At 46.8% G+C, this 12,333-nt stretch overlaps 1 protein-coding gene across 4 annotated transcripts in view; it reads right to left on the reverse strand.

Annotated features, from left to right (window-relative positions):
* ETV6 (ETS variant transcription factor 6) overlaps positions 1 to 12,064 on the reverse strand; it is a 145,688-nt gene extending 133,624 nt beyond the window's left edge. For 2 of the 4 annotated variants that reach the window (XM_082309574.1, XM_082309568.1), the window contains exon 1: positions 11,749 to 12,060. Coding sequence is in view for 3 of the 4 variants with exons in the window: in XM_082309568.1 (XP_082165694.1) it covers positions 11,749 to 11,781 (33 nt within the window). In the remaining variant the exon portion in view is untranslated. Of the gene's footprint in view, positions 1 to 11,748 lie in introns of all 4 variants that reach the window. The other 2 variants (XM_082309571.1, XM_082309569.1) reach the window with 2 other exon arrangements.
* Between the last annotated feature and the right edge of the window lie 269 nt (positions 12,065 to 12,333).

A 12,333-nucleotide genomic window follows, 5' to 3' on the forward strand; every position in this document is an offset into this window, starting at 1 on the left:
ACTGGCCCTCTCCTTCATCACTATTTAAGTTCACCTTATAACTGGACTAGGTGAGGTGATGGTGACATTACTCTTCACCTCCTAGGGACACGCAGTAGGACCATGAGGTTCTCACCCCAGCAAGCAGGAAGGGCAAGCACGAGTGATGGGACAGGCCAGCCTAAGACCAGTATCATCTGCCAAGCAAATCATGAGGGGGAGTCCCCGGTGGGCAGCAGGCAAATGGCCACAGCATTATTTTGCTGCAGCTGTAAGTACCGAGAGACTACATGAAGCCACTCTGCTCCCCATCTGTGAAGCTGGGCAGTCCTAGTTCCCTGCCTCACAGGGAACTGGCTGTGACCACAAACATCTTAAAACATTGAGCTAATGAAGACTTTTGAGTATCTTAGAAAGCATACAGTCACCTCTACTACAGGACGCAAGTTAACACCTGTTTTTTCAGAGCCTTTTCTTTCCAGGAGCACTAATGATACTATAAGGGGTTTGGTTTCATGTGGAACCAGGAGGCTTGTCCTGCATCTACGATGGCTTCCTCTCGTTTGCAAAGCCAAACCTTCACACTGAACTAGAGAAATACCCCTCACGTCAGCTGATTTTCCATTGCTTCAGCCCTCCGTGGCTAAAGAAGATGGGTCTCACCACTAAAGCATTAAATGAAAACTCAGTATAGAGAAGAACATGCAGAGGACAGAAAGAGGTTCTGTCTAGTGCTGTATTCAAGATCCACCAAGGCATTGTGTCTAAACGTGTATAATTTTTCTAAGCCACTTCTTTTAAAATTTCAATTTTAAAGTCGGGGTTTTTTTCATTTTAAAAAAACTAAAAAATGTGAAACTGAAGTGTATGGAGATGCAGTCATAACTATAATAGCGGAAAATAATTTTAAAAGTAAATCCCAAGCACAAAACTTTGTGCCAAAGCATAAAAGAAAGTCCTACAATTCAAACGAGCGCAACACACTATTGTACACCTAGAGCCTGAGCCTGCCAAAGAGCCAAGCCAGCTTTTGGCAACAGATACAGAGAGAATATTTTCTTCTTTCAGTTTAGTTAATTAGTTCATTGCAATGACTAGTTTACCCAAAGTTGGAAAATGCTTTGGAGTTGTACAAACAGGAAGCTTGTTTTCTTCCTCTAGTCAACAAATAAAAACGAGGGCTGAGGGAGCAAAATCTACTCATACTAGATCAACATGACAAGAAACAATCAGTGCAATTAAAAAAAAAATACAATATTTCATTTGCTTAATAAAAAAGCTTGTTATTTATTAAGTAATATTACCTTAAAATGTACCAGACACTTCCTTTTCATGTACAATTACCAAAACTTTTTTTTTTTTTTTAAGAACTACTTTTAAATGCCCAGGGTTTTGATGGGGGAGACTTCACTCGTAATTACATTTCACTGCAAAGCCAAGTGCAGTCTATCATAAACACCATGTAAAATTAAAAAAAAAAAAAAAATCAATCACCCAGCAAACAAAGTAATTTGTTATTTTCCAAAATAAAAGTCTAACTAAATCTGTATGAGACCATCCAATTACTTAAATAGATACTTGCGGGCATTGTATAGATTAGCAGAAAGGAAAACTAAATTTAGGTTAAAGGCCATATTTAGCTGCACGTCAGCAATCGGTATGTTCTAACGGCTATCCAACACTGTGAATCACACTCTCTAGGAAAAATAACTAAAAAGTACACACGCAAAACAATATCGGAATTGATTTGGTATATCCATTCTTCTGTTTGCCATTTAAAAAAAAAAAAGTCGTCACAATCAAAAGCGTGATGCAAGGTTTGCACAAATGACAGCATGGCTTAGCGAGCGAGCCAGTTCAGTCAGTGCTTGCAACATTTGGCCAGGCAGCGAAAGCAGCAACTCTTAGGCCCGTGGCTGCGAGCTCCGGCGGGGACACCATTTGTCGGGTATGTGAGAAAGAGTTAACGCTTCAGGAACACATTTCACATGGGTGATAATGAGAACTGGGAGACCTTTGGAAAAGCATAGGTCAACCCACATTTGGCTCCTAGAAGCAAACAAAGTCTCTTTCCCATTACCAGAAAACTTTCCTTTTTCAAATGCTGATCTGTAATTCCTCTTCCATGTATTCCCTGAAGGTTTTCCCCTCTTTCATTTAAATCTGGGTAATTAAAGCAACAAAGCCAATCTCTTGCTAGTCCTAGCAATCCAGAGCTCACAAATCTCTCTGAGTCACAGACACAAATTCTTCCTTAGCTCTCTTCCCACTTACAATTAACTAGTGTTCTTGAAATCGAGACTGCTGGGGCTGAGACTTAGGAAACAATCCGGAGGAGACTAATAAGCTCTTGAGACCAGCCTTCCAGGGTGCAAAATTTTACATTGAAGCATCTGAATGCCTACACATCATCAGAGCAAGTCTATCTTGCCTGGGATCTTGTCCCCCAAAGACAAGAAGTCTCTGTTTCAGGAAAGGCTTAACAGACAGAAAAAGCAATCTTTCCCCTATGTAATTATAGGGTTTTTTCTTCCCATACAGGCTGTCGGGCTTAATATCTTCCCTGTGTTCCTCTACCCTCTTTTTTTAAAATCCATTTGTACTTTTAGCCTCCACAGCATCCTGCAGCAGTGAGTTCCGTAATTTAACACGGATGGAAGAAGTACTTGTTTTAATCTTGCTGGCTGGTAATTTAATTGCCTGCTTTAGTTTTGTACTATCAGAAATAATTGCTCCCCATACTACACTACTGTGTGATTTTATAGATTTCTATTATACCTCCCTCAGCAGTTTCCTTTCCAAGCCAAAGAGTCCTAGGCAATACAGCTTCTCTTCCTATGGAAGTTTCCCCAGGCAACTTCCCTGCTCATTTCTGTATCTTTTTCAGTGCCACTACAAACCTTCCTAGCAGTCAGGAAAGAGCACTGTAATCAGAGCTGATACACAGCATGGATTCAAACTGCAATATACAGGTAATTTCTATTTTACTCCCTGCTCCTTTCCCACTACATTTTTATTTGCCTGTTTGACCCCAAATTGAAAACTGAGTTCAGTTTTCTCTTTTATTCACCAACCAAATCATTTCCTAAAATACAATCCCAGCTGCCAGACCAGTTCAGGGCCAAACAGCCCAAGGAGACCTCACTGTTTCTGTTAAGCAGAAGAGCCATGAGAGAGCCTCACTCAAAACTACCAAGAGAGGAAAAAAAAAAAAAAAAAAAAAAAAAAAAACCAACTGCACTTTCTGCCCGCTTCTCCAAGCCTGCAAAACTCAGCCACTGCCCATCAGCATGGTTCAGTTGGCTGTGCTAATGGGTTGTACATACGCTATTAATTCACTCTCTTCTTACTTTGAGGTTTAAAAGAAGTTGTAATTTGTCCCAGTTGGGAGGTAATAAAAGCCAGCGCACGGTCAGTCACGGATGGCTCTGATGACTCAGCTGGTGCGAGGTAGCTTGCTAAGACACTATCTCCAGTGTGTTTGAGCCCAGTGTTTACTGTGCAATGTGCGATACATATCTCAGGCCACATGCCATGAAATATTTTACAGCCCATAACCTTCTTCCCCTGGAAGCCGCTCCCACAGTCTTCCCCGAGTCCTCTTCCAGAGAATCCATTTGCTCAAGCCATTTGACAATGACACAACCACTCAGACTGCCAACTGAGAAATATCTTTTACACCCATCAGCACTCCTGTTCCTGCAACCTGGTGCCCTTCCTGGCACCCTGGGACTTAGCAGGAACGAGTGCATCCTCATCCCTCCGTGAAAACAGTTCAGCCCTTCATCTCCTCACCCCCAGGGAGACGGCGGGTCCGTCACTCCACAGTCACAGCACAGCCCCAATTGGGCACCTGGCACCTACATGTGCCTACACCAGGCTGCCCAACCCAGCACAACGGTGCTCTAAACTGGAGGGAGCCGGTCCTCTGGAGCTGGGGTGAGGCTGCTGAGACCAGAGCCACCACGGCAGAAATGCAGTGGCACAGCTGACTGGCCCATCAGCGCTACACCCCCATCGCGCTGCAAGCTTCAAGTTGCACCCAGTCTCGTGCAGTGGTGCCCGCTGGAAATAACCAAGCAGCTTCTCGTGGATGGGGCAGGGAGGACCCATCTGCCAGGGAACGTTTTTTTCCAGTAGCCTCCAGTGATGACTGGGACCAACACCCTCACCTCAGAGCCTCCAGATCCTCACACCCTACCACCTCTAACCTCAGCTCCTGGACAGGTCTGAGAAGGCTTGGCTTTGCCCGTGTTTTAAAGCACAGGGCAGGCAGGAAGATGAGAACTTGCCATTCAAGAGGGAACAAGGTGAAACAACAATCTCCAGTCCTAATCCACCAGAAGAAAAAAGGATTACTTCTGTCACGGGGGCGAATCCCAACACAGACCTCAGATGCATTCCTAGAAAGTGGGAAGGAGCTCCCCAATATTGCTGTAATGCTGGGTTTGCTCCGTTTGACCTCCAAGCACATCAGCAGAGCTTCACAGTGCTCCATCAATGACAGAAACCACTTTTATGTGAAGTCCTTTTCAGGAATAAAAGGAGAAAGAGAACAGGAAAATGTGGTTTGCAGATATTGAATGCTTTGTTGTGGCCCTACTAACTGGATAAATCTGTCTCTGAATTCTAGTACTACTATCTCTGGCACTTTTATTAAACATTTCATTTATCTGGTAGAACTCCAAGCTCCTGGATTTCCACAGAATCCCATACCACTTAGAAAACATTCCCAGTTTCTGTTAATAGATGTTTTGGAGGATCCCACTGAAGACATAATGGAAAAAAATCACTTCAGCCATACTCTGTTGAAATTCAGACTATATAAAGAATCTCACTCTCTGCTGCATTCCATCAGTTTTAAGGATACCCTTTACTGGATACTAGTTGGTTTCCTCCAGATTAAACTCTGAAGCCTTTTCAAAACAAATAATTTCCAAGCTTGATCAGACCCTACCTGAGCTAGCTAGAAAAAAAACAAAACAAAACAAAAACCCTACAACAAAAGCAGACCAAAAAAACAAACAAAAAACCAAAAATAAATTAAAAAAAACCCAAAACACCAAGAAATCACTCATCATTCCTATTTATAACCACATTTAATTTTATTTTAAAATTAAACATGCAAACTCTGGATTTAATATTAGCCAGCTGTTAATCATTTAAAATGTAAAGCCCAGTTGTCACATTCAAAGTATTTTTGTGGAATTGTCCTAACACTTAACTCTTGCAGTCACACCCAATGCTACTCTTGACATTATACACATCTTTAAAATTATTTACAATGCTATTTATTTCCGTGTGCAAACATTCCATAGAACACCAACATAAATACCGCAGTGAGAATCTCTTTCATACCCATTTTCCCTCCAGACCGTCTTAACCAGGATAGTATTTGCAAACTGTACAAGAACAACACTGAAGCAAAGAAACTGCATGTGGCTTAACAAGAAATAACCTTTGGAAAATCATTTAGATGAAGAATCATTTATAGCTTTCCTTAATTGCTATATCCAGTTTACTTTGGAGCTCAGTAGCATTACAGGAGAGAAGCAATACCATCTATCAGTGAAAAGCCTAACTCCTTTCAAAATCCTTTATTTATCAGGGCTCCAGACATTCCATAAACAAGTTCAACTTCAGAGGGAGTTTTCTGCATTTATTTTCCTGCCAGCAGTGGCATGGGGGGGGGGGGCTGAGAATCAGTATAATCTAGGCTTGAGTTCCATATGTTACTAAAGAAGATGACAAAGAGAGTAGCTGTCCTCTGTGCTCCAACAAAACACTGCCTGAAGACAACTCGGCAACACCAGAAGCAATAAGGTCTAAATTTGGCTTGGGTTGCAGACCTAAAAAAATAACCCACGATAGCAGGAATCGATTCCCACAACTCTGCTGTTAAAGGCACAGGAGTTTTGGTGGCCTGTCTGGTCTCTTTGCTTGGGCTGAACATGAGCACGTACCCGGGCTCAGTTTGGCTTATTCATGATTGCCTAGAGGAACATCCCACCCGTGGGCTGTCCTGGGTGGCCTCCTTCCCTCAGGAGGCACAGGGATACATTGCGACCTAAAAATTAATTGTTGTGACAATGCCAGCAGCTGACCACCAGCCACTGCCTTTGCCAGCAGGTCCTCCCTTGTCAGATGATGAAGGTGTATCTAATCTAACAGAGAGGGATGCCCTCCTATCCCCACAAAAAAAAAAAACACCTGGGACAACCAAATATGCAGTTTGCTCTGCATTCAGCTTCAGGGAGCCCTGGGAAGGACAGTGGTCAGGGGAAGGCGGTGAGGATTGCTCTGGCAGCCACATCTGGCTGCCATCCCTCCCAGGAGCTCCTGCCCTGGGCCAGGAGCAGGATCGTGGCAGAGCAGCTACACCTGCCTCTCCCAAAGCCACATTCACTGCGGGCTGTGGACGCAGAAACACCACCCTGCCCACGCGTGGCTGATCCAGCCATAGGGACATGGTGAAGCAGTAATATCTTGTTCTCTCCAACTGCTCAGCAGAGGTAGGTGGCCCCTACCAAAAAAGCCAACAGCCAAACACCACACACACACACCCCCGCCCCCAAACACCGTGTGAACTAAAAAGCCAGGAACAAATCAGATCACTCTGTCACCGATTTCTGTAATAAACACAATTTGTTTCCATGCTGCATTACAAATACTAAGCCTCGCTACTGCCTTGCAGAGGTATGTTCATTATTATTTTATGCCTGTTTCACAGATAGGGAAAGCAAAGGCCAAAGCAAACATTTTCAGAAGCACTTGTTCTGAATTGCTGTTGCTCTGGGGATGCCCAGCTGAAGGCACTGAACCACAAATACTCCAAAACAAGCGCATGCAAAAAAAAAAACAAACAAATCAGCCAATTTTTGGATTGTAGGTCAGAACCACACTACTGGCCAAAAACACAGGTTGCCTTAGCTCTCCCTTCTTGCAGTAAGCATGTTATTAGGAAAGCTTTTGTCAGAAGACTTCAGAAGGCAAGCTATCACCAAGTAAGCACTCAAGGACCCAAATAACTTTTCCAAAAGGCAGAAACCTCACTTCTGTGTAACTGTACAAGACTTCACCTCCTGCTTATCATCATTTCTATCAGCAGAGCGCTGCTTAGCCACCTCCCTCCAAAAGGCACTTTGAGATGCAAGGTGTAATAGTCATGTAAATTATCATTAAAGTATCCTCTGTTTAATTGGGGCATTTCAGATTGGGGCTGCTGTTTTAATGGGTTGCCTCCCAGGAAACTGACTTCACCTGTAATGACACAGTGAACAGTAATGACCACTGTTTAATTGGGGCAGTGTTAGTAAAATTTTGCTTCAGAGGGATTAAATTTAGCTGGTGCCAAGGAGTTAAATGATTAATCAGGTGTTAAATAGTATGTGCTTCTAAACAATGGTCTTCTCCCATTCAATCCCACACCCACTGAACTTAATGAGAGTTTTGTCATTGACACTAATAGAAGAAGGATCCTCCTCCTAGTACACAAGTTCACTAATAAACATTAAGGAAAATACTCTGCACTAACAGATACTCAGCCGTGCTTAAGGGTAACAGGATTCTGGCTGTGCAGTGCTGAAGAGTCCCTCAGCACGGGAAGCCTTCAGTGGGAGAGAGCTCTTTGCAAAAACAGCATCAGTGAAGTATTAGGAGACAGTAAAAATTAAGTAAATCTGGGGAAGCCAGTTAAGACTGAAAGCTCAAACACTAAGCTGATTCTTTGCCCTTCGGCTTACACGATCAGTCTTTTCTCCCCCCTCTTCTTTTTTTTAAATGATCACAAGGTACATCCTTGAATCCGAAATGAGCACCAGTGAGACAAGTCCTCAAGCTACAGGGTTCTGTGCTGACTCCTGCGGTGCCCATGCCATCACAAGGGCCACTACGTACAGCTCACTGCACAAGAAAGCGCTCACATCCACCAGCGTACGGCTGCGTAAAATCTCCACTGGAGTCAGTTGTGAAACCTGACTCGCAGGAAGGCTCCGTGCCTTCAGTGCTGCCCACAGAAAGCACGCTCAGCTCAAGCATCAGCCAGGCGCACGCAAGGGAGCCTCGGCTCGGAGAAGCCCTGGCCTGGGAGATCTGAAGCAGCTGATTCCACCCCCCCCATATTCCCAGTTTTAGTTCCCCCACAACTCCACACTTGTGCCAGAACAATTGTTTGTATGGTCGCATGGTAAATCAGACTAAGCAACTGAAAGTGCCAGATTTAGAAAAAGGAAAATAAACAATTTAAACTGTGCCCTTTGGGACTCTTCTATTTGCCTGCTGAATTTTGAGCCTCCACATGACACCACAATGATATTCTCAAGGTATTCTAACTTCAGGAAAAAAATAGGTATATCCTCACAATCAGAAAGCTCCAGGTGAGGTTTTAAACAGAACTCAGCACCACAAGGACCTTAATTAATCACAAAAATCATCACCTGTGTCTAAACTTCTAGTCCTGTCTCCCTTTGAGCTTTTGCTCTTGTGTAAGCCTTTGCGAGGATGTTTACACTCTCCCCGTGCCTCAGTTCTCCCATCTGGAGGAGGAGAGGTGAGGCCGTAAGGATCACTTGCCCATACTGTAATGAGTGCCAACATCGTGGCAGTATTTACAATAATATAATCAGCTAACTACTGTGGCTCAGGATCAGAGGAATGGGTTTACTACCAACGCAGACATCCTAACAACTGGGATGAAAATAGCGTCCGAATACGACAGCCACACCAGATGTCCCTTCCCAATCCACCCTGGAGTCAAAGCCCTCAGGCCCTCGCGGGCTGGAGTCTGCCACAAGCCCGAAGCCTATCGGTTCCCGCAGAGAGTACGCTGGTGCCCTAAGTTGTAGCAAACTTGATGCTCACCTCTGACCCCCAAGATCTTATTTTCTAAACTCCAGCGATGACTTCCCTCTGCAGCTTCAGACTCTTTACGCACACACTTAACTTCCTTGCCACAACGGGTCTGCTTGCCATCAGCCAGGCAAACACACACCCAAGTGCTGGCAAGATCAGGATATTAGCGTTATATTTCTCCTCTCTCGGAGAAATAGTTAATGTAAGTAAGCACACATACTTGCCACAAAGCAAACACATATCAATATACAATCACACATACATACTGATAAGTACTTGACAGGAACCGAGATATTACTGCAAGTTTATATTGATTACCAGTAGTTAAATATACACCAAAACTTCACCTCCTCAAGGTTTTTCTAAATCTTACTACAGCGCTTCTCTAATAAGGTGAGATAGGGAGGCCGTGGACTGAGCAGCTCGGTCAAAAACAAAGCACTAGCCTTCACTCCCTCCCCCGAAGCTTTCCATCGTTCATCACCCCAGTTGCAGTGGCATTTACTGCACGCACCCTTGCCCTGTGTTGGAGGAGGAAGGGGAAAAAAAAAAAAAAAAAAAAAACAAACCAAAATACATCCACCAGCACCACCGCTTCCAGTTCACAGGCTCCTAATGAACCTCTGCAACACCCTCGCAGCACAATACTTGGCTACTTTTCAGAACAACACAGCAGCAAAGTTGGAGTACGGTGCGGAGCTTGCTCCTCTGCCTTGACCTCACGCTCCATGCTGCAAGCTGAACTTGCACGGTGAAGAAATAATCGATCATACTTGTATAATCACACTACCATTTAAACAACTCCTCTTAAATCCAGCTGCTGATGGCAACCACCTTTAACCCTTCCTGCTTGAAACAAGCGTCCAAAAAACAATGATAGTTAGAAAAACTGAACAGAAAGTTACCCGGAATGGTTTGACTGGTAAAGAAACGCTATCATTTGAAATTCACATTTCTGTCTGAAAATACATACTTTCTACATTTGAAACTATTAAAATAATCACCAGCAGAGAAGCCAACAACAGTAGTTTCTGTCATCTGACAAAGATAACTGCAAGGGTCAGCATGTAAACAAATCATATATTAAAAAATAAAATAAGTTCAGACCACGATGTTTAGAAAGTCACTTCAAAAAAAAAAATTAGTTTCCCAATATCTCTCTAAACATAATGAAAAATTGACATTTAATCATTTCAAGACTCAAATAGAAGTTTGCACGTATCTCTCCTGCTATGTAGCTGATCCCTTACAGTATGACTCTATAACATACTTCAGTGAGGTTAGGGAAGGACCAGTTTTACTGTTCCTGAAATCAACAGCAGTTTTGTTGCTGACTTCAGTAAGAGCAGAAGTAAGCCTCGTATTTTCAAAATGACACATGTCGAAAACAAGGAAACACAACTTATACGACACTACTTTTTCATGACATTCATTTGTGTTCTTCTGTCCAGAGAACACATCCTATCTTTCCACAGCGTTTACCTAGAAAAAACAGTAATTATATTTCAGTTTATACATATCGGGATCTGCTTAGTTAATTGTCCACATTTTGCCTGCATTAGCACTTTGCCATACTTTGCGCATACAATACCCTATTATCCAATTTGTCCATCTGCGTTATGAAAAGTCAAACTAGACTCTCTAAGCCACGAGTCTTCACGGGACGCAGGCCTGAACAGATTTAACTCAGCAAGAGAAAATACACCCAGAAGTTTTCAAATTGTGGTCACACCGTATAGAACGCAAGGCTCCCACCGTAAACGCACACACACACACCCCCCACGGGGCAAGCAAACAAAAAAGTGTCATGCTTGTAAGCTGAATAAATAAGTGTTTATTCTAGGCTCTTCGCCTTAGAGAGAGTCTGGAAGTCACCTTTTCCTCCCAGGCAGGGAGAGACAACCGCTCGGACAGAGTTAGTCGGGCAGAGTTAGTCGCAAGCAGAAGGGAGAGTCCAGGCTGGCAACAAGGCAAAGCAACTCCTGAAGAAAACGCATAACTGAAGCAAAACCGAGGGGTGAGGGAAGGAGAGAGGAAAGCGCTATTTCTAGCGGGCTGCTAGATAGGAAGGGTCTGGACAAAAAAGGAAACTCAGTTTTGTTTCCATTGTCTCAGCTTTATACCGCCTCCACTTAACACGAGAAACTTCACGGGGCAACCCCTTCTTCACCAGGCCAAGCCACGGAGAAACGCATCCCCGGGCCCTGGCAGAGCGGGGCCGGGCTGCGCAGCCCCGGCTCCCCTACCTGCTGACGGGCAAGCGACGCCAGTAAATGCAGCGATTAAAAATAAAGAATAATAGTAATACGGATGTTATTAAAAAAAAAAAATAAATTAAAGCAAGAAATAAAAAACAAGCCCCACAACCCACTGTCGGTGGAAGCAGCGGCGGCTGCATCTCCCCGACGGCAGGAAACTTTCTGCGAAGTTGCCGGCGGGGGACGGCGGGCAACCAGCCCCGCGGGAGGCCGGGCCGGACCCCGGGGCTCCCTTTAAAGCTCCCGGGGCTCCGCCGGCTCCTGCCGCGAAGAGCCACGCCGCGGAACCCCGCCGGCGGCGGCGGCTTTGCCGTGCGCGTCCCCCCGGGGCAGGCGCACGGCGCTGACAACCGCCGGGAGCCGCGTCCCTGCGGCCGCCTCCCGCCTCCCCCCCGCCCCCGGCCGGCCGCCGCCGCGGGGAGCTCGGCGCTCCCGGCTGCCGCGGCTGGGGGCTGCGCGCCCCGCGAACCTGGGGGGACCCCGGCCCCCGCCCCCCCGCGACCGCCCTTCACGGGGGGGGGAGAAGCGGAAGAATCAGTCATTGCCACCCAAATAAGCCCGGGCAAAGCACGGCGCCCGCCGCCCTGAGGCGCCGGCGGGCGCGTCCCGCGCTGACAGGGGCCGGACAGACAGAGGGACGGACAGAGGGACGGGGCTTTACCTTGATGCAACACTGAGCAGGAGCCTCAGACATCTCTCAGGAGGGAAACGGCGAAGCCCGGCGGGGCGGGCGCGGGCGGACGGGAAGTTCTCGGGCTTTCCCCACTTTCCGCTCCTCTCCCGGCCCGGCGGCGCGGCGCGGCGCGGCCCGGCCCCTCAAGGGGAAGTTACTGCCGCCACCATCGCCCGGCGGCGGGCGCGGCCCGCGGAGCTGCCCGGGGGGAGGCGCCCCGCCGCCGGAGTCCCCTCCTCAGCGCCGCCGCCGCCGCCGCTCCTCCGAGGGCGCGCGATCGCTCCCGCCCCGCCGCGCGCGCCTGTGGCTCTGTGTGCGTGTGTGTGACTGCGCGCGCTCTGCCCGTGCGAGTCGGTGCGCGCGCGCGCGCGGCACGGGGGGGGGGCGCAGGGGGAGGGGCGGCGGCTGCCGTCGCGGCCCCGCTCCCCGCCGGTGTTTTCCTTCCTGGAAGAGAGAAACCGAAAGGCGGCGGGGGCCGGGCCGGGCCTGGCCGGGCGCTGCGCCCCGCCCCGCCCCGCGCCGCTCATTGATCCGGAGTTTCGGGGCCGAAACTGACGTGGGTTCCCGGCACCC

This window comes from Platalea leucorodia (genome assembly GCF_965183815.1).
Source record: "Platalea leucorodia genome assembly, chromosome: 4".
NCBI classification, from domain to species: Eukaryota; Metazoa; Chordata; class Aves; order Pelecaniformes; family Threskiornithidae; genus Platalea; species Platalea leucorodia.